Source organism: Alligator mississippiensis, chromosome 2 (assembly GCF_030867095.1).
Source record: "Alligator mississippiensis isolate rAllMis1 chromosome 2, rAllMis1, whole genome shotgun sequence".
Lineage (NCBI taxonomy): Eukaryota > Metazoa > Chordata > Crocodylia > Alligatoridae > Alligator > Alligator mississippiensis.
This window is the reverse complement of record NC_081825.1, coordinates 180,263,239-180,289,642: the sequence shown is the minus strand read 5'-3', so window position 1 is coordinate 180,289,642 and position 26,404 is coordinate 180,263,239. Positions and strand designations below refer to the sequence as shown.

Genomic DNA, 26,404 nt, shown 5'->3' with positions numbered 1-26,404 from the left:
TGTGGTCCTTTGGACACCTGGGCAACAGGAATGTCTAGCCTTACTCGCGACTGCTGTGCTCAAGCCTCTTAAATTCCTTGGCATTCAGCTTGATTAGATTTCGAGAAAGTCTAAGTTAAGTAGTCACACAATATTTGGGGGCAGATTCTCTGATCAGTTCTGTCAAGTAGTGGAAAGAAGACTGGAATCACTGTGGCATTCCTTCAGCCCCAAGGGTATAAGGTTAATGGAACTGACTTCTATCCTTCCCACCTGCTAAGTGTGCATAATAGCAGAGTGGAAATATGTGATAACTCTGATCTGCCAGCACCCAGCTAGCTCAAATTAGAATAACCACAGGTTGCTTTAACTTTGATTCAGCAGAGAATCAGGGTATCATAACTGGATATTTGTTCATTACTTTGCTCCCCTCTCCTGTAGAATGTCATTGGCTGTGTATGGGAAAAGACCAGTCCTTTAATAGGTTCACCCAGGGACATCTACTTTAACTATCATGTTCCCTTGGAGTGTTCCATTTTCCAGCAGAGAACCAGAAAAATAGAGTAGCCAGAAACATTCTCCTCTCTCCTTCCTGATACAGCAGGTGATTAATGGAATTCCTGCTGAACAGCTGGAATAGGGAATATGGATAGCAGCCCCTAGAGGGTTTCCACATTATAACAAAAGAAACAGCAGAAGCTATGGGAAGCAGTTGTAAAGACTCCTTTACTGTTTCTTGTAGAAGCAGGGGATGATTTAAATCAGTGGTTTTCAACCTGTAGTCCATGGATCGGGGTCCACAAAAGATGACTATGATCAATCAAAAGTACATGAATACCCACACTTGCAATTCAAAGGGTTCCACATCTCCATTCAAAATTTCCAAGGGTTCCTCAATGAAAAAAGTTTGAAAACCACTTTTAAAACCATTTAAAGGTTTTAAATAGTACAGTTTAAAAATCTGCATGGCAAAGTCCAGGAAAACACCACTTCACTAGTCCAATGCACATTTTCTTAATGACATGGCACCTAAGAGCTACATGTTTGACATCACTGCTTTAGCTCAAGTTATACATGATGATCTAAGTATACTTGGGAACAAGATAGGATAAGCATAGCATGAATTACTCTGCGATGCAAATGGGATTGGCAAGGCACTCCAATTTCAAGAAAAACCTCTTCAACTAGAACCTCAGACCAAGGACTTTTGCATTTTGAAATAGTTAAAAGAAGATAAGAATCTGACAAATAGAAGGACAGAAACAAAAGGTAATTCAAAATCTCTGTAACCAAACTCCTGTTCAGAGGACAAAATCTGTTTATAATCTGCCTTGATTATAATGAGAGTTTTAGTGAGCCTGCTTGAGAAAGAGAGAGAATTAAGAAAAAGAGAAGGAAAAGTCCCAGCTATAACAAGATGAAAATGCCATGCAGACCCTAAGAATGTTTTGAAAATACAAGGTCGTTGCACTGGCCTTCATTTGGAAAAGTATTTTAGAGAAGGCTATTTTCCCTACAAGACCAAACATAAAATCCATGGCCCTATTCTTGGCTTTCTGAAAAAGGCCTGATACCTGAAACCAGACCTAAAGGGATCAAATACAGGTGTCATGGGTCCGGCAGCATATTTCATTACACTGGAAGATTCTTCGTGGAAGCACTGAGCATACCAAGTCCTTTTGAATTCAGACAGTGGAAACATACTGATCATGATTGGAGAAATGGATTATCAAGGTCTGACAAAATCCTCAGCTCCAGAACGTTAAGATCCCTGGCCCATTAACAAATTCTAGATGCTTTCTTAGCAGGCTCAAATTAAATACCACCCATTTTTAGTCCTAAAAGTGGCTGCTGAGACCACAAGTACCCTGAATGAGAAAAGAAGCTAACAATCTTTGTTTGGAACTTCTTTAGTTCCTATAATAAATACTGTAGGACTAGAGAAATGAGTTCAATATCATTGGTTGGCTCTCTGATTGTCTAGTCACATACAAGACATCCTGACTACAATTCACATAAGAGGGCCAATGGAATATCATAAGTTTTTGGCTCTTAATTTGAAGGCCACAACAATTTCTCAGGGGAAAAGAATGGACGTTTGCAGTGAGTGTTGAGCAGTCAGCTGCTCCTCAACAGTTTCTCCCTGGAAGTCAAAATATGAAGGTTCCACCAGTTTCTTCATTCAAAGTGATTTAGAAATGGTCTAAACACTAGCTGGGTGGTGAAAAAAGTAGTCTCTAGTCTAATGACATGAAATGTATTAAGGAACCAGCTCCAGTCACCAAGATTAAGCAGGAAGAAAGTATCAGTTGCATAATTCACCAGCCTTCAATGAAGACCCCAGCTCAAGTCTGCTGATAAATCAGCAGAACCATGAAATTCAAGACTGAGGATGCCCATCACTTCATCTACCAAGAAAAGCAAAAAAAGGAAGGTGATAGTGGTAGCAGTGGTGATATGAAACCCAAATGGAGTTTCTCTGTTCACTGAATTAATTCTTCATTTCACTGAAATAATGGTAACAAACAGGATCAGCAATGATGCCCCAGTGACTAATGAAGCTTCTAAATTTCAATGTTATGCCCCATGTGGTTGAATAGGGGGCAAAAGAATAGTTTTTTCAATCCAAACAAGGGATCAGAAGATGGGGAGTGATGCCAATGAGAGGAGCTCATCAGTAAGCGGTAGAGACCTCTTCTTACCTTTGAGTTGGAGGCATGTCCCAAACCAATAAGCCCAGCACCAGGGGGAAGGGGATGGCCTGTCACTGCTGAATATCCTGAAATCTGACTAAGTAATGTGTGCTAAACTTTCTTCCCAGCTCTAGGAGTCAGATTCTTCAAAGTGAAACTGATATTCAGAGAAGGTTGGAACCCTAAATTCTAAACACAGACACTTTTGTGCTGGTCAGTGACAAACAAAATATCCCTTAAGGCCAAAGGTGATCATAGTCTTAAGATGTGAGGTACATATGCAGTCTGTGTCATTACTACTGAAGCTTAACAGAAAAAGTGAATTTGAGAACTAAAAGCATTCTCAAGTCCTATAGACTGAAGAAACAAAAGCAGCAAGGACAAATGTGATGTTTAAGTAGGAGCACTCTGACAGTACATGCACTGTTGTGTACAGATGTACATTGTCTTAATAGGCATCAATAAAAGGATTATCTGACTTACAAAGTGGTGCTACAAAAGCACCAGGGGACCACAGACCTGTTGGAAGGTAACTCAAGAAAGAAACATCCTTTAAGGAAAAGGGTTTGGGGCGAGACCTTGTCATCCTTAGAAGGTATGTCTAAGGACTGTAGTATCAGGCTGTCAGTTTGAAAGTGCAGTTGAGTAAAAGCCAATTCAGCTAATTCACACATTTGCATTCTCAAATAAAAAGCTAATTTTAAGAAAGACTGAAATTTAAAAGCACTTGCATAAAATGGCCTGTGCCATCACTTGCCAGCTAGCCACATGCGATTTGCAAGAGGGAATGTGTGGGGTTTTTTTTTAATTTTACCTTTAAAGCAATAGGAACAAAGCAAGTACTTTGGACTGCTGGCTTCTCTGCCTCTGCCAGGCTGATCTACTGCTATGGTGCTTGTGTCAACAAACTGCAGCAAACCAGAGCGAAGTAAAAACAAAGCAGCTGAAGCTCTGTATGGTATATACAATGGAAATGGCTTACGGGTCGTCCATGAAATCGTAGATCTCCCTCATGGCTACACCTCCCACATTGACAAAGAAGACAAGTCGCAAGAGGACCAAGTAGTGCTCTGGTGGCATCCACAGGACAAACTTCAAGTAAAATGTGTTCAGCTCTGCCAATAAAAACTGAGAGAAAAGAACATTTCAATAATTTAGTTCAAAAGGCTTCACTGCATGAAACCTAGATACCCTCATTTATTTCTGAAAGTTTGCACTTAAGCTTGTATGGAGCGGGTCACTTAAAGATAACGAGTAGAAAGTGTGCTCATTATCTGCTTTGCATTAGGCAACATTACTTTTTGATCAGATCTTGAATCACTGTTGAAAGTACCAAATGATGATATAGGCAGACAAGGTTCCTTGGGTTAGTCTAATAAAAGATATCAAATTCTTCCAGGAAGAGCACACACCAACTGCTGAAACTTCCTTAGCCTGACGAAGGGTTTTTGAACTCGAAAGCTTGCTTAATAACTATTCTCCAACTATTTGGGTTGGTCTAATAAAAGATATCAAATTCACCCAAGGAACCTTGTCTGCCTATGTCCTTAGACCAACACAGCTACAACCTACACCCCTGCAAATGATGACATATGTACTTAAGTTTCAGACTGGAGATGAACAGCTCCACTAGAACCTAATGGCAAAACTCCCATTAGTTCCAACAGGTCCAGAATTTCAGGCTAGCAATTGGAAGCCCACTAAGTCCAACAGGGACTGCCTTGCTAGTCTTGGCCTCCAAGATTAGTTACTAGAAAAGGTCTGAGAGAACAGGAGAAGGAAACATCTCGCTTTGGGAGTTCCTACACCTGGGCTGCTATGAATAAAAGAGAGGAGGGACAGTTAGGAGCAAACAGATCAGGAAGGAGTATCAGAACTTTCCTATGATAAACCATAAGTTAATTGAATTTAAATGACAGCAGGGAAGCACTGTGTGCCCTTCTACCTTACCCAGTACATGTAAGCTATGCCCCAGCATAAGAACTTGCCTATAGAAGAAAACACCCCAGAAGAATCATCACTGAAGTGGATTATGCCGAAGTGCATTAAAGCCCTCACAGGGTATATCTGCTCTGTGATAACCATGACTGCGTACCCAAGGTAGCTTTAATCTAGGTAGGCATTGTTACTAGTTGCATTGGCACAGAGCTTAGCTGGTATTATTTTATCTTGCATCTCAGGCAGACATGTCAGACTATGCTGAGCTCTCTGCTGTGAAGTCTAGACTTCTACTGATACCTGAACAAGCTAGTCTTAAAGCTAGACCCTAGATTCCCACTGGTCCTAGTAGCTGTGTAACTTTAGATACGACAGAGAACAAGGCTGACAAGACAAAGAAGTCAGAAGGAAAAGTGTGGAAAATGTTCTTCCTCAGATTTTCTGTTCTGTAGTTACATGTTCTCTCTACTGAAAAAAAAATGAAATTTGAACCAAAAAAAACCAAAAACAAATCTGAAGCTGGAGATAAAATTACTTTCAGCTTTCTAAGGCTGCATAAGATTTCAGTCTATATAGGGTCCTGCCATGTCCACTGTTATATTATGCGGGAGTCAGAACAAAAACTAAACTTAAAATTTATTTGGGATGTAGTGTGGGACCTTTTTTTGTATTAGTGTGTCAGGTAAAGTGTGGTAACAGCTTTATATCCAATTCTAAGGATGTTCATTTGGTGACTTAACTCTTAAGAAATCTCAGGTCTGATGGATTCAAAAAGTATAAGTAAGCAATTGAGCTTTGTGCACTATACAAACAGCATTGATGAGACCTCAGCTCAGTAACAAGAATTAGGCAATCAAGACTCGTAGTAGAGATGATATGTTTTATTAGACCAACAAGATTTTTGCAAAAAAAAATCTTTAATTGCAAGCTTTCGGGCACAAATGCCCTTTATCAGGCATTGGAGAAAAGATTGTAAAAGTTCTCCTGGGTAGAAATTAAAGTTCATATTTCATAGGATTTCACAGAGGAGTCAATAGATGGAAAACTCCTCTGGGTAGTCCATTCATAGCTGGTATGGAGCCTTTGACCTCCTGTGAGGATCTGTGATGATGCAAATTACCTTGAAACAAGGCAGGGGCAGGATCTCAGGTTTCAGGTGGTCAGTTGCTTCCTGCTTAGGAAAATATGATGATTTCATTTAAAAAGTTTGCATCATCACAGATCCTCACAAGAGGTGAGAAGCTCCATACCAGCAATGAATGGACTGCCCAGAGGAGTTTTCCAGCTATTGACTCCTCTGTGAAATCCTATAAAATATCAATTTTCATTTCTACCCAGGAGAACTTTTACAATCTTTTCTCCAATGCCTGATGAAGGGCGTTTGTGCCCGAAAGCTTGCAATTAAAGATTTTTTTGCAAAAATCTTGTTGGTCTAATAAAACATATCATCTCTACTACGAGTCCTGATTGCCTTTGCCTTTAGACCAATATGGCTACAGCCTGGATACCTGTAACAAGAATTAGGCATTTAATGAACATGGTTCTTAGATGAACTGAGGTTTCAAGAGGCAGAATGAGGGGATGCTGGGGGGGGGGGGGGGGAAGGGGAGGCGGCTTAAACATTTTGGTTATGGTTGAGGAATATAGGAATTTTTTTATTCTGAATAAAAGTATTTATATCTTATCTTTTATTTAAATACTACTACTTAGTCAGCTAAATAAAACTTGTTATAAACCACAAAACAGCTGCCATGAGACAATCACTGTAATCACCCCAGATCAATATGAAATTGTCAGCTCCTTCATGCTTCAGATTCAGCTAACTAGTAAATTGATTTAGCTGTGCATAGTGTGCAAGTCTGGTGGAAGGTTATTTGAAAACCATTCACATTATTTTAATACTGATATTTTTACTGAGCCTTTCCATACAATTTCAATAATTCTATTTTGGCACAAGAATTTAATGTCTGGGAAGAGAAGTTTGATACTAAAGAATCTTCATTCAACTGATTGGTTCCTTTCATGCAAACTGTAAGCCTGTGCTGTTGACAATCCCACACGGCTTAATTGCTACAGATAACATATTGTTCCTTAGCACCTGCAACTTAACTTTTCCCACGATCAATTTAAAGACATCCCATTATCAACATGGTATGCCAGGCTGACCAATAAACTGCACAATGCTAAATGGATTAAAAAGTGTTGATTGGCAACCCTTGAAAGAGTCAACAAATCTTTTCATGACAATCATTCACTCTCCCCTAATTTCAAAACTGATTAAGCCACATATTAGAATAGCATGCTGATCAAATGTACAAATGTGTATATTATATATGTGAGCGTGTGTGTGCACATGCACGCACACACAACATAATTTACTACAGTATATTATAGGATATCATATAACATATGTAAAATCTACATTTGATCAGTATGCAATTCTAAGTTGTGGCATGTTAGATGTCATGCATACGTGTATACATATGCACGTATGTGTATATTTACATACATATATAAAGTAATAACTAACATGCTTCTATTTTCAGAAAACATCAAAAGCATTTAAAATGCCCTTTGCACTTTTTCACTAACTTGGGACTGATCTGGGTTAATTATACTATCCTTGAAAACAAAACTACGTAACACACAGTGTCTCATACCAACCAACATCAAAATGTTTAGGCTGCATATAATACTACTTTAATTATCCCTGATGTTAGAGAAACAGACATGAGCCAAAAGATCAGATACTGCCCAGTCCTGAAATGCTGAGCTTTAAGGTTTTGACTTGGAGCCACCTCCATTTTCAGTTGGTAGGTGGTCTCCCTGGGAAATGAGGAGCAACACTGACTTACGTGAAATCTGCATTTTGAGTGGCAGCTTTTATTAATTTACTTAAGCATAAGTTGCATGTTAAATTACTTATACTTGACATCTATCATTTAAGCAAACATTACTGTGAAAGAATCTAACAGAACTCAGTGTTCCAAGAGATGAACAGTCATTTGATCAATTAAAAAGCACAATGATTCCTTACTATGAAAATGATGCCACAAACTGCTAGCCATCTGCGCAGGCTTGATGCTGGCTTCCACTCAAATTTGACCCAGCTATACGGAGTGAACTGGAAGACAATTCTCTTCATTTTACCTCTGGGGGGGGGGGGGAGGGGAAGGAGAACAAGAAGAACCTTTAATCATCCCTCTAACACCAGTTGTAAGGAATGAAAGATACCCAAATTATGTCTTATTTCAGGCTTCAATTGAAAAGTTTTTTTTTCTGCACAGATCTAGGGATGCCTTGAGTTTGCCTTATATCCGATTCATTATTAAGTTAAAATTGCTGAGAGTCAGCCTCTCCTCATGAAAAAACCTGCTATAATATTGCATTATTGAGTCATACAAACTTAAATTCAGAGCTGTTGCAGTCAGTACATGAAGCTGTTTCAATTATGCATCATCTATTAAGGAGAATATAAAACAAGCTAATTCAGTACCAATAGTGTACACAACTGCGGCATGACTATTAAAGAACTTAAAATCATTTAAAGAGTTGAAAAAATAATATTTTAACTATCTTACTACTACTGAAATTTTGTATGCTGGTGATCTAGTCCCTCCAAATTGGGATCCCTTGGATGTCACCGAGTGCACCCCTGGGAGGTCAAAACAGATCCCCTTTTATCTTTCCTTCATGTTAGTACATACATTAGTCTGGTTTCCATGAACCACCACCATTTATAAACATTTCCTAATCAACGATTATCATCATTGCAGGAGGATATGTTTTTTAAAAATTCAGTGATTGTGTGAAAAAAAGATCATGTTAACACTTAATTCTGCAGTCATGTCATAACTAATGGGTCCTTCAATCTTCAAGTTCCTTAAATCACTGTTACAGCATGCAATTTAAATCCTTACAACTTGATGTTCCACAAACTGAGATACTGTCAAATGCAACATACTTATATGTCGGAATGTTCCAAAGTCCTTGCCATTTATATGTCTTCAAAGAAAGCCATGACAAAGTCTTCATGCCACAATAAATTCCTAAGCCATTGCATATGATCACATCCATTATCCACTGAAAAGGAAAAAAAATATTTCAGGTAGCAGAATCAAAGTTAAATTTACTATCCTATTGTAGTGGTTCACACCCTTTTTCGAGTCAGAGCACCCCTCTTCAATTTTTTTTATTTTTTTTTTATTTGGCAGCATAGCTGGTTGAGAATCACTTTTATGCTGCCTAATCTTATCTCAACAGTTTTCAACCAGGTGCCACCACTACAGCCAGGTAAAACTGCCCTTGTGCACCTACTGCACAGCCAGACTGGGAAGGGCTTCAGCACGTGCACGCTCTCCTGCCTCATTAGCATTCTGTGTTAATCCTAAAACAGTCAGGAGAGTCAGTTCATGCTGCAGACCTTCCCAGTCCAACCCTGCAATGTCTCCAGGAAACAGACAAACAGGGCAGGTGGAACTGTCCAGCATGTCTGTTTTGGGGAGAAGTGTGGCAGGGTCAGACTGTGAAGGGCTGCAGCATAAGCTGGTTCTGCTGACTGCTTCAGGGTTAGTAAAGAACCCTAATGAGACAAGAACCAGCCCTTCCTGGTATGTAGGGCATTTTTACCTGGCCACTGCTGTAGCAGCACTGGGGGAGGGGTCTTGCAGCACCCTAAGTTGAGAACCATCACTGATTTGATGCATTCATCCATTCGTTATAGAGAACCACTAACCTAGTGAAACCTTCAGATGGAAATATTAGATACCTGCTTCTATATAGAGGTATGTTTTCATTCAACAGAACAATTTGTCTAGAACAGAGTTGATCTGATGTTAATCAGATTAGGATGCAGAGTTTATACATATCCCTATTTTAATTGTCCAGATATTCATGTGATGGAACAACAGATGTCTGAGGAAGAGGTGTTAATCCTCCTCTTCAAAACTAAAACCAGTGTGGAACTGACCTCCTATTAATTACTGCAACTGGACCTTCACATCTCTGCTCCTTGGTGGGAATGTCTTAAAGCACACTAAACAAGGAATATTACCTTGTTATGCCATAATAGATTTTGCAGTGCTTTTCATTTCCTGTGTGTAACTGGACATAACTTGTCTCCAGGATCAGAATGTGAAGTTTATGGGAGAACTGAATTTCTCCCATGGCCCCAAACTGTTACTAAATGCTAATGCCAGAGATGGAGCTCAGTGCTGAAAATACTGGCTGCCTTTTTAATTAAAGAGCACAATAGCATCTCTTGTTCATTGTTAGTTCAACAATGGCAGTTTCTAGCACTCTAATCTACTGTTCAGAAAAACTGTTCTTGGTTTTATGACCATCTTTAAAAAGCAAAATGAACATTAAAAATGTTAAAAACCCTGTTTGCAAAGTCTATTTTGCAAAAAAGACTACAAACAGAAATAAAAACAAGGTGAATTTGTATGCAACTGTAGCTAAAAATAGCGTCACACCTAGGAATCTTGTTCTGGACCTGAGATACCCAGACCAGTCCAAAAGTCAATTTATTTAAATATAGAAAAGGATGCATCACTTCAAGATATGCAGCCTGTGTTGCACAGCAGAAGATCAAAACAGAAAATTTTAAAAGTCCTTCTTTCTGCTATTAAAATGAAATATTAAGTATTTGAATGCTTCTATGTATTCAGTACACTGCCAAAAGCAAAGCTTTAATTAAGATCCCCAGCATGGTCCATAAGATCCAAGTCCTCAAGTGTTTGTTTGGGGGTTGTTGTTTTTGTTGTTGGTTTGGTTTTTTTTTGGGGGGGGGGGGGAGTTAGCATATGATAAGATTATAATCACAAAGCAAGGGAAAACATATTAACAATTTTATGTCTACATTTTGCAGCCAGCTGATTGCCTCATGTCTAGTATTGTGCAAATCCAATAGAGTTCCATTAAATGCACAGAGAAGGCATTCAGAGATGATGTGGTTCAAAGTTTGAAAAGGGGAGCCACAGCTGCAGTTTGTTGAGCTAGTCCCGCCCAATTGATGCAATAGAAATCCACATCTTCCATGTCCTGTCCTGATTCAGTCTAGAGAATACCAAAGATGTCTAGGGAGGTCCAGGTCTAATATCCAGGTCTTATGGTGGGATTTGTAATAATTTCTGTATTAATTAGACCAGGTCTAGGTGTAATGGTAGGATTTGTAATAATAATTTCTGTATTTAGGGGTGAATTGAGCCACTCTTACATCCAGGCATCTTGGATGAGTCTTGCTCAAGCTGAATTTCTGTTCTCCAAGTGGGATGTCTAGATTTGAAATTTTGGACATGGTGGATTTAAAAGATCTTTATGTATACGCAGCTGTGAGTTATTTTTTATTTTAGTCCATAATTTAATTAAGGCATTTTTTTCCTAATGGGGAAGGCTGTATGTTACTAATAATAGGGAACCACTGAAGAGGGGTGGATCAGATTGTTCCTGTAATGATTCGCATTGCTCGGTTAGTTGCATGTAAACCTTATCAGCATGAGCATTGTTTAACCAGATTGGGGCACAGTATATCACCAAAGAGTAGACCAGCACTAAAACTGTTATTCTCTGTTGATCGTCATCAGATCTGATGCACAAGTGGTGCCTGGATGTGACATGTCCTAATTGACTGCTCTAAGATAGATTTTATTTCCCTATAACTTCTTTGACAACCCACTGCATTTGTTATTGATAGAACAGAGAAAAATGTGGTTTTGTAGATTCAAAATATATTTAAAAGACAAATAGAATACAGGTGGCTCTGAATAAATACCAGTGATTCTCAACCAAGGTGTTGTGAGATAGAGCCTTTTAAGGGCAATACACAATACTTGCATTTTTAGGTATACATAATTCACAGGAGAAACCTGCAAATTTAAAAAAGGAATCCATCACACCAAAAACATTGCGACTGGTTGTGGTCTTTCTGAATCTGCTATAACAGTAGAACTGTTCTATTATTTTTCTGCTGTCAAAAAGCAAGTGAAAGCCAAAAGCTGGTATTTTCCAAGGGATGTCTTGAGTCTCACAAGGTTGGAAAATCACTGGCCTACACTCTTAACTGATAAGCAGATACTGAAGAAACACATGCTTAGACTTTACATTAAAGGCTTTCATTTTCTCTGCATTCTTCACACACCAGTTCTGTGATCAAAACCATCACCAGAGAGCCTTATTGAAGCATTTTCATATATTTTAGTATACATTTATTCTGGCAGAGACTGCTTCTTCATTTCTGGTAGACAGACATCTAGTGGTTCCATAGAAAAAAATAGTTTATAAAATCACAGTATTTTTGCTGATAACATTTTTCCACACCCATTGACAGTTGGACAATCTTAAAATGAGGGAAGGGACAGACAAGGCCATTATATTAAAAAGACACCAAATGAAGTTAGTCAAAAGGACAAATTAACACAGTGGAGACTTTCAATCACCTGCATGAATATGCAACTGACCAATTTACTTTTAATGTATAAGATATGAATACACATTGTAGTCACTGATATTGTGCCATTGTAACAAAGTGCCTTTGCACCTATGCGGCTATTTTGGCTCTATGTGCACCATATAGTCCAACTGCTTTTTTCCATCTTAGATGAATATGGTATGTAGTACATACGTGATCCCACCAACATTCACTGAAGTTTGGAAGCTGATGCTCCAGGCTGTACTCCAGAAATTCGAACATTACACTGATAATCATGCACATCCACCAGTCCCGAATCATTAGTGTCTGATTGAAGAAAGGGAGAGATTTCTTTCAGAATACTTTGCATTACATAATACACAAAGTCATTTTGAAAAATAAATAGCTGTATGAAGAGAAATACTGGTCATTTCAAGTCAGACTCTATACATTTTAGGAGACCTAGGATGGATTTAGAGACCTTCTGCTACTTGAAAAGATATTTGAGCACGACACTTATTTTCAAGCCTCTGGTCTGATCTTTTTGAAGATACAGGACTGACCCTCCAAGGTGATAATTTGGTTTTGAACATACTGTGGCCAAAGGTTATTTTCATTTACTCTAGTTCTACTCTGGCCTGTGAGACCCAAGATACGGCAGAGTATGTAGAGCTAGAAAGCTTATGACACCACTTCGCCTATATGTCTCACTTTAATTTAAAAAAAAAAGTCAGGTTTAAGAATGTACCATGACCCATAAACTGACTAGATGCACTGGTCAGAAAAGATGCCATGGAATTACAGTGGAACAAAATCTTGAGGCCATCGCTTACATTACCAGAAAGAATAACAGCAGGCAGGGAGGATTCAGCAACAAAGAAATACAAGTCACACAATGGATACAGTGTGTGTGCCTCTGCTACCAGGTGGAAGCAGTGAACAGCTAGCAGTGATCAGAGATGCTCAAAAGGCTCCCCATGGCCTGCTTAATGCAACTCTCAAAGCAGCCATCTGTCCTCAGCCTCAATCCCCAACTCTGTCAAGTCAGCAATACAGCAGTGTTCCCGCCTTGCTCTCTCCTCAGAGTGTCCTGCTTAGGACGCAATAAGCAGCAGTTGCTTATGAGATCCAGCTGTACTTCATCCTAAGCCCCTCCTGAGTCCACCAGACAGGCTGTTAACTCTCTAGCTGCTTCTCTTATCCTGAGGATATGGGCACACAAATTACTGAGAAGCAACGGTGTGAACTTGCAGCATATCAGATACTCCTCAGTAACTCTTACCCCATGGTAATCCAAGGATCCCTCAATGAAAACAGAATACGCTACCTCGCATTTACTGTGGCCAAGAGTATATAAATCAGGCTGTTACCATGGAGTAGTTGACACATTCTAAGTTGCACCCTAAGCTTACCCAGAAGTAACTTGTTCACATGCCTGAATTAAGATGTGGACATGAGGAGAGGACACTTAGGTGCAAGTTAAAAATACAACAGATTGAGGGATTTCGTCAAAAGGAGTTGAGGAGTGAACAGATTCTACCGTTACCTTCTGTCCAAGTAGCTTTTTTCATGGCTAGGTCCAACTACAGTTTTGGAAGCAGTATTCTTCAGGTATTATAGTCCTTCAAGCAACATTTATATGGAGGAATAATGAACCAAATTCCTTAGTACTTGAACATGGGAAGAAAGTATGGTTCATGGTTCAACTGGAAGGTAAACAAATGAGGATAGACCCTCTGTCCTTTCTTCCTAGCTACAGTCATGCAACAGAAGTGACCCTCCTTATTGCCAGCAACTGTGCAGGTCACAGTTGAGTCTCTTCCACTGCTAGGGTTCCTCTGTCTGATTACTGGAGCAACTTCCAAGGAGCAAAGCAGTGCCACAAGCCTACAAAACAAAGGGAGATCAAGCAACTGTGCTGCCCCAATGTGGAAGTGGGCAGTGATTATGGCCACGCCACAGTTTTCACCCTTTCTTTGAGAAATGCTTTCCCACAATCTACTGTGGAATTAGATGCTTTGCTCTGTATCCCCTTCTGTCACACTCCTCCCTCTTATGCTGGCTGACAGCATGCAGAGTTGTACCAACATATGGTCTCCTGCAGCTAAGTTGAGCTGTAATTGAATGTGCTCAGCTACGGTGACTAAATACTGGCTTGAAACCAATGAAAAGCAGACACTTGTTAAATGTGCTTATTCTGATAATGGGCAACAAACACCTGTCCTGATATCACCAATGACAAAAGGTTGACCTAGTGATGAGTGAGGGCCTTAATTTTTTTTTTTTTTTTTTTTTTTTTTTTTTTTTTTTTTACAGGGAACTGAGGCATACACAAGGTAGAGTTTAATTATTCAAACCAGAAACAAGAGGGAGGTGCTCACCTTTGTGCTCAGCAGCATAACAGACATTCCACTTTTGTTACCTTGTTGTATGAAGTGTTTTAATGACCAGTGAGGAATACAGGAGGAATATTCTTTTAGTGTGGTAGTATACAAATCATTGCTCTGTGGTGCTTGTTAAAACCAAATCCAATGGGCAAAACTCCTGAGATGGACAGGAAGGATGCTGTCTCAAACAGCTATCTAGAGCCGTGTTTCTCAACCCATGAGTTGCAACTCGAAAGTGGGTCGCAAGAACACTGTAAAGGGGTGTGGGGAGGTCCCAGAGAATCCGAGTGGTTTCCTGCGCAGGCTACAACACTGGCAGCCTGCATGGAGCCCATATGCACCCGAGGGTGTGGTGAGCACACAGCATTGTGAGAGCAGCCCCAGGGGCCGGAGAGGGAGGGAGAAGGGGGGGGCAGGCAGGCAGAGTAGGTCAAGGCCAGGGGGGTTATGGCAAGCTGATAACAATGCTAATGATTCCTGGTGTGTAAAAGGTTGAGAACCACTGCTCTAGAGGACACTCACCCAGCTGATTCAGATATAGCTTATACCTTTTTCAATATGAAATAAATTTAACAGATTGATTTAAAAGAGAGATGCCTACACCAACTTTTTGGCCATGGACAGACAAGTGCAGCAGCACTGTGAAGAACTAATGAAAAAGTAGCTCTACTGGTGAGAACAGGTGTGAGGAAACCCCCAGGTGGAATGGTAAAAAGTTGTAGCAAGGCAGTTTGGTCTACTACATCCAGGGAGCGTGACAGGGGGTTGCTTGGCCCTGTGCCTCTATCTTTCCCCCTTCCTCCCACCAATGGGGAAGGAAGCCTGTCACTGAATCCAATAACTGACAGCCAGCCTGCTCCTTGTCCCCCAAAATGCTACAATGGACCATACGGCCATCATATGTAGTGCTACAGAGAAGTTCCTGTTTCAGAGGAACATTTTGGTGATGTTTCCTTTATATTTTAACACTACAGGTGGCAGGCATGTCTGTCCCCTCGACTATGTAGCTCCTGAAACTTAACATCTGTCCATGACCCCTAGTTCCTACAAAGGTCCTATTACCATTTGTGCTGTGTCTTTTCATCCAAAGCCTCACTTTAAGGCAAAAATATTATATACTACTACAAAAACATGTTGATGGACTTCAGCAGATGTTACTTTTATCACACCATATCAGCTGTTCTAGCACAACAAAAAGCAACTGTTTGTTCATTCATGCTCTTTGTTGCACTACAAGAAAATGCTGATCTGCCACAAAAATTGCAAATCCACAGCAGAGAAGTCCCGTGGGTGGCTTGTGGGCAGCTCTGTCAACTGTTGCCACTGCAGCAACAGCTGATCAGGCAAGCGTGTCTGCACACGTGTCCTACTCACTGAATTCCAGTGGGGGAAGGAAGCTATGGAGCAGCCTGCTATTGTCTCCTAGCTGGAATGGGTAACTTTGTGGCAAGTCTCACTCCAGAGAAATGGTTGTGCACATGCGGCCACACATGTGCTATGTTTCTGTAGTGTAACAAAATTCTTCAGTACCAATAGTGCACCAAAAATTCTGTCTACATAAAAACACTACATGACTAATTGGGATCCTTATTTTGAGAAATGTCTCCTTATGCAAGGGTATGAGACTACAAGAAGCCATCGTCTCCTTGAGTTTGTCAAGTATTCCATTACACATACAGAGTAAGTTACAATTCTACTGATTTGAAAGCACTTCATAGAATTCCTAGGCTTTTTCCTGGTCACTGAAAACAGACATGGCTGTGTTAACAGCTGCACTTTTGAACAGGGACAAAAGTAAACTGAAAATTGCAATTTCTCTTTCCAAGAAAGCTGAGCTTTGATTGTCTGCAAGATTGTTTAGAAGGGGATGTAGAATAAAGGGTAAACAAGGGCTTTGGTGTGAGGTCAATTTAGTCAGTAAATTCACTTGAGCAGGAGAGCCACATTTAGATCTAAATACACATTAAACAATATTTAACACATGCTACTTCTCCAGCAGGTGTAGCTGGAACTCTCTCCTTGTTTGTTCAGATACTGACAGTTACACTTATGAGAACGCTGCCCTGCGAGTCATTTAAAATCACGACTTTGGAGCTTAACAGATAGTGTGAAATACTTGACTTGAAGAATTCTATGGGTACATCATTATGGGTGAATGGTGACTTTCACAGCTTATGCTGCACAGCATCTTCCCCGCAATCTATGTTAAAAGTTCACTCAAGAGTAAAAAATGCTGGGAAAATTAATGTGGACTTCTATATTTTTGTTTCATTGATCTGACCTTCGTGAAATATCAACCATGTGGAAGAAAAAACTTGTTAATGAAAGCTTGTTAATGCAATGTTGGATGAGAAAGAGATTAGATGACCTAAAATTGTCAAAAAAAGAAAAGGGGTCTCATATGTTTGAGAGATGCTTATTTAAGCTGGTTCACAGATGACTGCCTACTATAATTAATTCTGAACACTGGTAACATTGAAACAAGAGCAGTTAAGCTTTAAAAGCAGAATAGTCCTGTAGCAGAAGTGTCAGAACACAAACAGGACTGATTCTTACTTTTAGGTACCAGCCAAGGAAGTGAGCAGGAACAAATCCATCCAGTTTGTCCTATAAACCAAGCAGAGAAATTGAATTAATTTGTCATATATACAGCTCTCTTTTCCGTTACTTACATTCTGGAAAAAAATAAAAAAAAGATAGAAGTGGTCCTTAAACCTTTCAGATGCTTGGGATGTTGGCATCTACTGTATTTCATAATCATTTTGGCACCAATTAAAAACTGCAAATACCTAGGCAATGTTTTTTAAAGCAATACTAGAAAGGCCAATCAGGGACAGGAATGGAAAATGTGACAAAATTTGCTGGGTAAGAAAACTGGCTCCTTGTCTCCAACTCATTCTTTTGGCCAGCCCGGAAATGGTGAAGAGAGAGGTGGACCATGGTAACAGAATCCTGGTACAGTGGGACAGGGCAGAAAGGCATCTTTCCTTACTGAATCCTACTCCCTACTCCAGAGCTAGAAAAGGAACCCAGGACTCTTGAGTCCCATCATTCCTTAAATGCACCAGAAACCCACTGGTAAAAGTATACCCTCATTCTCCTCTGGCACTGATCCAGAGATTATGACAACCTATTGCTGTCAATAACTCAAGGAGCCGATATGACGAAGGTCTGTGCGATGGATCCACAGATTTCTACCCACTCATTTACAAAGCTACCAGACCAATTCTGGAGACAGATATACTAGCCACAAGTCCTGTGTTCTTAGATTTTATGCCTCTGGTTGTGAACTTTGGAATAAAATTCAGTTAGATTCTTAAATATCAGGTGAAGATTCCATGGGATACAATTTATGGGCTATATACCAACATGCAACTTGTAGCCAGATATAAAGACAGCTAACTCCAATTGGAACAGAGGAACTGATATAGGTTTACATCAATACTCTGAAGTGCAAGCAACATACTTAAATAATTTACCCCTTCTCCCCAAGTAGGTAATTAGGTTACAAATGAGACGCGTGGTCTTGATCTGATCACTTGTAAAGGTCAAAAGAGAAAAGGAAAAAGGAAGGTAGCAGGTGAGAGTCTAAATCTAAAAGAAACACAGTGCTGAATCCATAATCCAGTTTTAAGCCAAGTAAGGCAAGATTGCACATTTCAGAATTCAATTGAACACCATTTTACACAAAAACAGTAACACTCACGGGCAAGGAGCTCTTTCATTTCAGTTTCTTACCCAGATGTTGTGATATGGATCAGTTTCATTGCCTGGATCGTAAATAAGGCAGTTACCACCATAGTCTCTTTCTGGCAAAGGAACGCCTAAATTTGGATCGATGTATTTCATAAACTGTCTGCCATCATGTACAGTCTGCAGAATTAACACATCCATCCATTAGCAATTGATAGTTAATAGGCAGGAAAACCTGAAGAAAGGAAATTACTAGTAAGCAGCCCATCCTCAGCTTGAATCTGTCCCTTTCTCAATGCTACAGCAGGAAAGATAAATTGGGGGGGGAGGGTGTGTCAGGTGGCCCCCCTTTGCTCTGTTTCCTCTCCATCTTTTTACCCTGGCAGCCCTTTCCCCCTGTCTTTACTATCAGACCCTGCTCTGCCTGAGCACATGGAAGTGAGAAGCAAATTTGAAGATAACAGAACCTTGAAATTAAACATTGCTGCAGCAATTTGCATACAGTACCCACATACTTAGTTTATCCAGAAACTGGTGCAAGTTTTAGCACAGGTACTCCATAAATACACTTTTGAGCAGCACTTTGGCACCTACTTATAAGCGGTACAAACTATACATGGTATCAGTCCAAAGCAAAAGGCTCATGATTTACTACAGTTCACTGGGCTGGGCTGGACCATACCAGTCAACAGCATTTCAAGTCATGGTGACCCCACAGCTCAGCACTGCTCAGGGTGTATATTCTAGATACTCCCCACAAAGGACCCATGTGCTAATTAGCTCACTCATGACTGAAACTGGGTGTTCTGGGAGTCCTGGGATGCTCCAAAAAATTATAGGCAGCTAAGACGCATCACAACCCAAAGTTGTGATTTTGTGTTTTGTGTGTGCTTCGGCGCTGCTAAATTATTTTCCCGTTAAATTGCAGCTTCTTTGCACGGTGGAGTTTTCTGCTGCAAAAGAGAACCCCGGTGCAACGGAGAATTTCCCACCAATTTGTAGCTTTCTTTGCATGGTGCATTTCTTTTTGCATCTAAGAAATGCTCGGTGCAACGAGTTCCCGCCATTTGTATTCAAATTCGAGCCACATTATTGGTTCACATTAAATTATGCATACGTGGCAGCTAGCAATTGGCTTGCTAGCCGTATAAAGAGCTTGAGTGGTTTCCGCCCAAGTTGGAGGACTCCACGAACACCAGGAGGAGGAGACTTCACGCTGTGTGAAGATCTCTAAGCGCTGCGGATCCTTATGGACCCAACGCATTTCTTAAAAGGCAACAGGGGCCTGAACAGCCTCTGGCCTCTCCCCGTCGCCGACAGATTCCAAGACGTATCCCTTCCTGCGAGAAAAAGAGACGGACCCACGGAGCTTCAACAACTCTGTGGGAGAGAGCGAACTTGTCGTAATCCTCAAACGAGGATTTAAGCGGAGCTGTGCCTGGAAAACTGTCCAGCCTACACCACGACCATCTTTGGTGTAAGTAAACAATCTTTAAATCAACCACTACGCGTCCGTGACTAATTCTAGCTCGCCCCCAGTCTTCTCCGACCCCGCGTGCCCGGGCTGCTGGCCACAGCCCGCGTGCGCAAAACGGGCCCGGATCGCTCCCGGCCCGCACAAGACGCAGGGCAACCTAGTTCAGCTTTACATCATGGAGGGTAGAGCCACACTAATCACATGCACCAGGCTGAAAGAGAAGGCAACAAAGGCATTCTGGGTGAATTCTTTGGAGCCCTGTTTCATGATGTTTGCCAGGCATTTAAGGTTGGTGAAGAAACAGGAATCAATGGGCATGGGAAAAGAAGGTGCACTTCAGCTGTGGGAGTAAAGAAGGCATCAAAATATATGCAATGTAGGGTTCATCATGAATTGAAAAACAGTTGGTACAGACAGGGACTGCACTTAATGGGCAATGCCATATGTCTTATTTAGATGGACTGTGCTGACCTGTCCTAGTGGTACTTGGCAGGGGAGATAGCAGGGTGGAGGTTGTATTTTCCAGGTGGTTTTGCTGTACACCTCTTTCTCCCTGACCTTAAGTGACCTTGTGTAGTTGAGGGTGAAAACTTGTCCACTATAGTGTGAGCAAGTATCTGCTATAGCCTCCTAATGGGAGTCCGTCGACTACACACTTCATTTTATGGAGATGGGGGATTTCTCCCTAGCTTGCTCCTTTGGCCTTCTGGCTAAGGGTAAGCGAGACTTGGGGGCACCTGAACCGCAAGGCCTGTAGGCTTGGGACTTGCATGTAGGATGCCTGCCTTCGATTTGGAAGTATCTGAAGCCCCAGGCTGAAAAGTGTGAGAGATAAGATACTTGTTGTGGTAACACCAGGTGGACCTGGACAACTGAGCTCTGCTCAGTGGATGGAATTTGGAACCGATTTGACTAATTTGGCTTGAGACACCAAATGTAAAAAGTAGTAGGTTCCCATCAGCATCTTGCCTTTTGGCTGGGAACCAGTCTTGCATTTCTGGCACCATGGGGAAGGTGTCAGGGCTGGCTGTGGCCCTCCCAATGCCTGGCCTGGTACTGCAATGCCTCCAGGCTAGATGCCAGTTTCCTGCAGAAGGAATACCCACCTGGGTTTTTGTTTTTTTAATGCCTTTTTTTTTTTTTTTTTTTTTTTTTTTTTTTTTTAAGAGCAACACAAAAAGGGTTCCCAGCAGCGTATCTGCCCAATGTGGGCCATGTATTTTACAGTAACACTCAGTGTTGGCTGCATTTAATCAACTTCAGTTGGTTTCCACTGCTGAAAACATGCTGCTTTTGGTAGCAGTTTAATGATAGATAATGTATTTAAGTGAGGTTTCCTTGTGTGAGAAGAAAATGAGGGGCATTTTCCCCCATACCAACGGGGTTGAGGGGGGGTGAGCCTCATCTTGTCTTCAAGTAACTATGGTATACCCCACTCTCCTTTTCCCAGCCAACTGTATTGTGGGTGATCAGCCGCCACCAATCCATATCAGGTTCATTCTTGAGACTAGCATGTCTTCTATCATTGTATAACTCTGTTTGTAGTTCCAACTATAGCCTGCATGTCAACAAATTAAGTGCGTGTTAAAAATTAGGAGATGTAAAGCACAGTTTGGGATATATTCAGAGAAGCCATCATACTTATATGCTTACTTCAGTTATAGGAAGGTCAGAGTCAGGACAGTGACAAAGAATTTACTATAGAACTTCAGTTAAGAAATACAACTTTATTGTCAAAGTTATGCTATCAGCATAAATATTATGATTTGAAGCACACCAAATGGAAGCTGTTAACAGAAGATTAATCCGTGTACCATCAAACACAGTTGCCATCACATGTAATTAATTTGCTGATGAATCATGTAAGCACTTGCTGAACAACAAATATTTCCTAATGGGATCACAAATACTGTCATAAATGGTTTTGGACTACCCAGCTGAGGTAAGAATTTAACAGAAACTTTAGAAGAGAAGAACTGTGACTTACTTTTGGGATGGTACTGGGAAAACAGTTAAGTTGAATGAGATAGAGTGCTTGACGTAGCTTGTATACAGAGCCAACTTTAGAACTAGCTTACAAAGCTAAGAGGATCGGCTGCCAAGAACCCCCGAGTTCTGATCCATGTTGGTATAATTCATTCTCTCCCCACAGTTTCTTTAAACATCTCACTTTTTTCTCTCAAGGTTTTAAAATTAGGTTGTTTACCTACCTAAGTGTTTTGAAAGAGTTGTACAAACACCACCAAATGTGAAGAGTTAAATACAAAGTTCACAATGTGAGAAAAGCCCAGAGTTATGTGAAATGCAATAAAATCTACTTAAAACCTTAATAATCTGTAAAGTAAAAACTGTAGACTGTTAGACTAAGACAGGGTTGGGCAATTATAATCGGGCAGAGGGCTGCTTACTGAGTTTTGGCAAGCCATCAAGGGCCACATGACAGGCAGCCAGGGCAGATAAATATTAATTTTCTACATTTAGTAGGGGCCCCACGGGCCGGATAGAATGGCCTGGTGAGCTGCATCTGGCCCACGGGCCGCATTTTGCCCACCCGTGGAATAAGATCACAGCTACGAAAATTAACTGACTTTATTCTTATTACTCAATTTGCTCTCACTCCTCCCTTTGGAATCAATGTGACGGGTGAATCCAAGTGAAGTGCAGTTTTTAGGGGAGCACTGCCATATGATCATGACTGAAAAAAGCACGCGCATCTCCTTTAATATGTGAAGCACCTTTTTTGTGTTTACAATTAATGCTCATATACTGTAGGTATATGCTGGGGCACTGGCTTTGCTGTGCTGTCTCAAGTTTACAGATTTTATCCGACTCAAAATCAACCTCCAAAATACTGTGCATCTCAGCTGCTATGTTTTTGTGACAGCTAGATATGCAGTAGAGGTAAGTCTTCTTAATTTACTCAAGGGTGAAATAGTGATCAAAAATAAAACATTTGGAAACAGGACAGTGCTCTGAGAATAATTCAGTCCTACTCAATAGTTGTTCCATACAGATGTGGATGTACATATGAAGTGTTTCATTGTATAGCAACTTTCAACCAGACAACTTCACAAACACTAGGCCTTGGAGGAGCTGTCATATTGGTTTTACAAAGGAGCTAACCGAGGAACTGATAAGTGACACAACTTGCTCAAATTCACATACTAAGTTGGTAATGAAACAGACATTAGCAGCCAGGAATATAGCAACTCCCAGACATTTCACATACCCAACCCAGAGCAATGCCTCCCCACCATCTCATTTAAGGATGCAGACTCCTGGTAGGCTGATCTACCCTTTGAACAAAAGAGTTAAGGGAGACAAGGTGGTGGTAAACTTAAGAAGATTAACCACTCTCCATAATAAAGTCCTTTGACTGAAAATGGGTAACAATTTCATATCAAGATGGCTGCAGCATTAAGCAGCACTGGGCTAGGAAAAAAAATCTCTAGACAGTGTGAATGATGCTGTTAGAGTAAATGATCTATGTTTAAAATTGTTCAGAAAATATTTTTTAAGATATCTAGGCATTAAGAACTAAATTTTCAAACTTCTTACCTGAAAGAGTATAAAGATAAGGAAGAGCTCATACACAACGCTGACACAGAGCCAAAACCTCCAGTAAGCTAAGGAAAAAGAAAAAGGAGGTTAGCAAGACTTCTTGCAAAACAGCTGTTGGTTGTTCATTTAACAGTAACACAATTACAGAACATTTTTAGCAGAGAGTCCTTCACTAAGAAATTATAAATGTAAAGCATGGAGTAAATTATTTGGACAATGCCCTGCCTAAAGGGTGCAAAACAGAAATCATCCGATTTAGACTGGAAATTAGGGGAAAACCCTCTATTAGAGGAGTGATGTTTTAGAACAGTGAGTAGCAGCTTTCTGGAACTGTAGGCTGAAGCAATACAGCTCAGGTACAAGGTAGGCCAATGTTCTGGTTCAGCCATTGCCACTGTGGTTTATCCCTGCTACAACTCCTTTATGCCTCTACCATGGGAGGAGCCCCCTGCCACCATAATGCTGCCAAGTCCTCCTACTGCCAACACACTGCTGAAGATGTCCAGCTTCAGGGGTCTGATTTAGTGGTTCTGGGGGTCACGTGTTGATAACCCCTATTTTAGGGCAGTCTCTTGAGTTGAGCAATACAAGCAAAAAAACTTATCAGGCTGGAATAGTACTTCATCACAGAGAATCCTAGCAAAATCCAATGAAGCCAAAATCCTGGATTGGGACAGTCTGTAATGGGGAAACCTAGACACTCCAGACTGAAACAACTCAAGCTCAGGAGCTTGACCCCCCCCCAACCTGCAATTTCTCAAACATGTCAAGAGGTTTGAATTAGCTTCATTAGATCAGTGGTTGGCAACTTCTGAGGCTGTAGGCCTGGCTGACTCAGTTTGGGTGACAGGCATGGTGCCAGTGAGTTGGAAGAGTAGGCCCATGCCCTCTGGCCAGATGAAAAGGCTCTGGCCCACAGGCCAAAGGTTGCCAATCCCCACATTGGACAGATGTTCATGCTGTGAACTCAGTCAGTTTAGGTGTGGCTCATGCCAAGGGGTAAACTTCCATTTCAAGAGTTAACCCACTTCAGGATTAGCATCTAGGAGTCTGTAAGCAGATTGGTCTAGCCATTTCCAAAACCATGTCCATGAGTTTGAATAATGAGGAACAATTCAGTGAAATTTCACACAGTCTAAACTGAGTTAACATCCCTTGACACTCTCATTCATTCATCTCCTTTGAACAATTTCAATGGCTTTTTTTTTTTTTTTTTTTTTTTTTTTTTTTTTTTTAAATAGGCTTCCTGCCCCACTGCAAACAAGAGTTATCTTTCCAGGGCTAGATCTAAACAGTTGTTGAGACTGGTTCTGGACAAAGAGGATTCCATACAGTATAATAATCAACATTCAAATGGTCAAGTGGAGAGTCAGTTAACTGATACAAGTCTGTGTGCTGAGATACACAAGTAGCTGTACTAGTCTCAAATCAGGCAGAAGGCAGGGTAGATTTGCACCTTTTAGACTAACTAAATTAGAGATGCACAGATACATAGATTGATCATAAGACTGTGTGGGTCATGCAGGGAGCAGTGTGCAGAATGGAAAGCATGATCTAAATACAAAAGGCAGGAAGGAAAGGAAGGAGTGGCGAAAGCAGGCAGTGCTGGGAGACGCAAACATGAAAAAATGCATAGGAACAAAGGGGTCCCAAAAACTAATCCACATAATTACTTCCTACATATCTGTGTGAAATTGCTTACTTAACTGAGGGAGAGGGGACCAAGTTGTTAGGTTGAATCTTAATCTTCAAGGTCTCTAAAGCATCAATCACCCTACCTTGCTTTCTGCTTGACTTCAGGTTAAACTAACCCTCTCCAGGCCACAAAGTGCTAAACTGATTTCAAAAGGGAGTTAGATGCCTAAATGACTTTGGGAACCTGAGCCTTAGTTTTTTGCTCTAGAGGAACAGATTAACAATTCTAGTATTAGAAACACAAAATTAGCACCCACTCCTCCCCCAGGTAAACTGGAAACCAGGAGGATGTGGACAGGTACACAGGCATATCAAATTTGCTCACAGGCAGTTTGCTGAGGACACCGATTTAAGCAGGATTAAATGCTTTCCAAGCAGAGGAAAAAGTTATCAAATTTTAGCCTTTCCAATCTTGACAATGGACTTGTTTGCACTGGAGATTGCAATGTAGTATAGAGACATCTGAGCTAGCTTTACATGAGCCAAAGATCCACAAGCATGCTGCAAAATTTTGAAACAAAAATTTCAGCACACACTAGTTCATTCAGTTGAGACAGGCAGACAGCAACACCTGCTTTTTGTGTTAGGAGACTGAACTGAGCAAAGAACATCTTTCAGATCATAACAAGTTTACTCTATAATAAATTGCTTCTGACACCCTTTAAAAATAGCTCTAGATGTGTAAGGACGTGATCATTTTCAGCCAAACTGCTCAATTAACCTAATCAGAATGACCTACTTTGCATGTTAGGGGAAAAAGCAGCAGTGACCTGGATACCTGGGGGTTTATAATTTCTACCTAGGAAGTCACAAACTGAGATTGGAGAGTCTGTTTTACAATGATTTTCCTTTCAAGTTTACTTCTGAGAAGAAAAGGGCCCTCACAGTAACTAAAAGAATAACAACCCAGACAGCTTTATGCAGATTGACAAACTATAATTCTTAGTCATGTTTTCCAAATTACACTCATCTAGCCATTTTTCTGTCACACAGCAGCAGGAGAGCCCTCTTAGGGGACCTTCCACCACAGAAAAACTAACAACAACAGGATCTGTGCAGTGCAAAAAGCAGTTTTACTCTTGGGTTCCTATTACTATTGCTGGTTCCTCTAATGCAGAGGTTGTCAACCTGTGGCAAAAGTGCCACAAACACCACAGACAGCCTCTTCATGTGTGCCACATGGCAGATCAGGGAGGGAACAGGTAGCACAGCAACAGACAGAGCATGAGGCAGAAAGCAGAGCAGGAGATCAGGAAGGGAACACAGGACAGAAAGCAAGGGAAGAGATTGGGCAGAGAGCACAGAGTAGGGAGCAGAAACAGAGCAGCAGATTGGGCAGAGGAAGGGTATTGGAGTGGTACTTGGGAAGGGTGTGAGGCTACTTTGTGCCATGCCTGCCAAAAAACTTGGTCCACTCTGCTCTAATTTCAGATCTTTAAATAAAAACCCTAATTAATGGGGGGGGGGGAGAGAAGGAGAAGACATGCACAATAGTAGCATCGTTAGGTATACAAACACCTACACTGATTCACAAGAATCTTAGCAAGCTTTTGGGTGCAATCACCCTTCTTCA

The 26,404-nt window shown here is 40.8% G+C and overlaps 1 protein-coding gene across 2 annotated transcripts in view; it reads right to left on the bottom strand.

The window, feature by feature from the left end:
• Positions 1 to 26,404, bottom strand: part of PTDSS2 (phosphatidylserine synthase 2) — a 79,877-nt gene that overhangs the window by 8,588 nt on the left and 44,885 nt on the right. The window contains exons 4-10 of one of the 2 annotated variants that reach the window (XM_006275057.4): positions 23,134 to 23,201; positions 18,144 to 18,278; positions 16,962 to 17,012; positions 12,232 to 12,345; positions 8,575 to 8,693; positions 7,648 to 7,762; positions 3,655 to 3,800 (exon numbers count right to left, since the gene is read on the bottom strand). In XM_006275057.4, the coding sequence (XP_006275119.1) occupies positions 3,655 to 3,800; positions 7,648 to 7,762; positions 8,575 to 8,693; positions 12,232 to 12,345; positions 16,962 to 17,012; positions 18,144 to 18,278; positions 23,134 to 23,201 (748 nt within the window). Of the gene's footprint in view, positions 1 to 3,654; positions 3,801 to 7,647; positions 7,763 to 8,574; positions 8,694 to 12,231; positions 12,346 to 13,564; positions 16,933 to 16,961; positions 17,013 to 18,143; positions 18,279 to 23,133; positions 23,202 to 26,404 lie in introns of those variants that run through there. The other variant, XM_059722520.1, reaches the window with a different exon arrangement.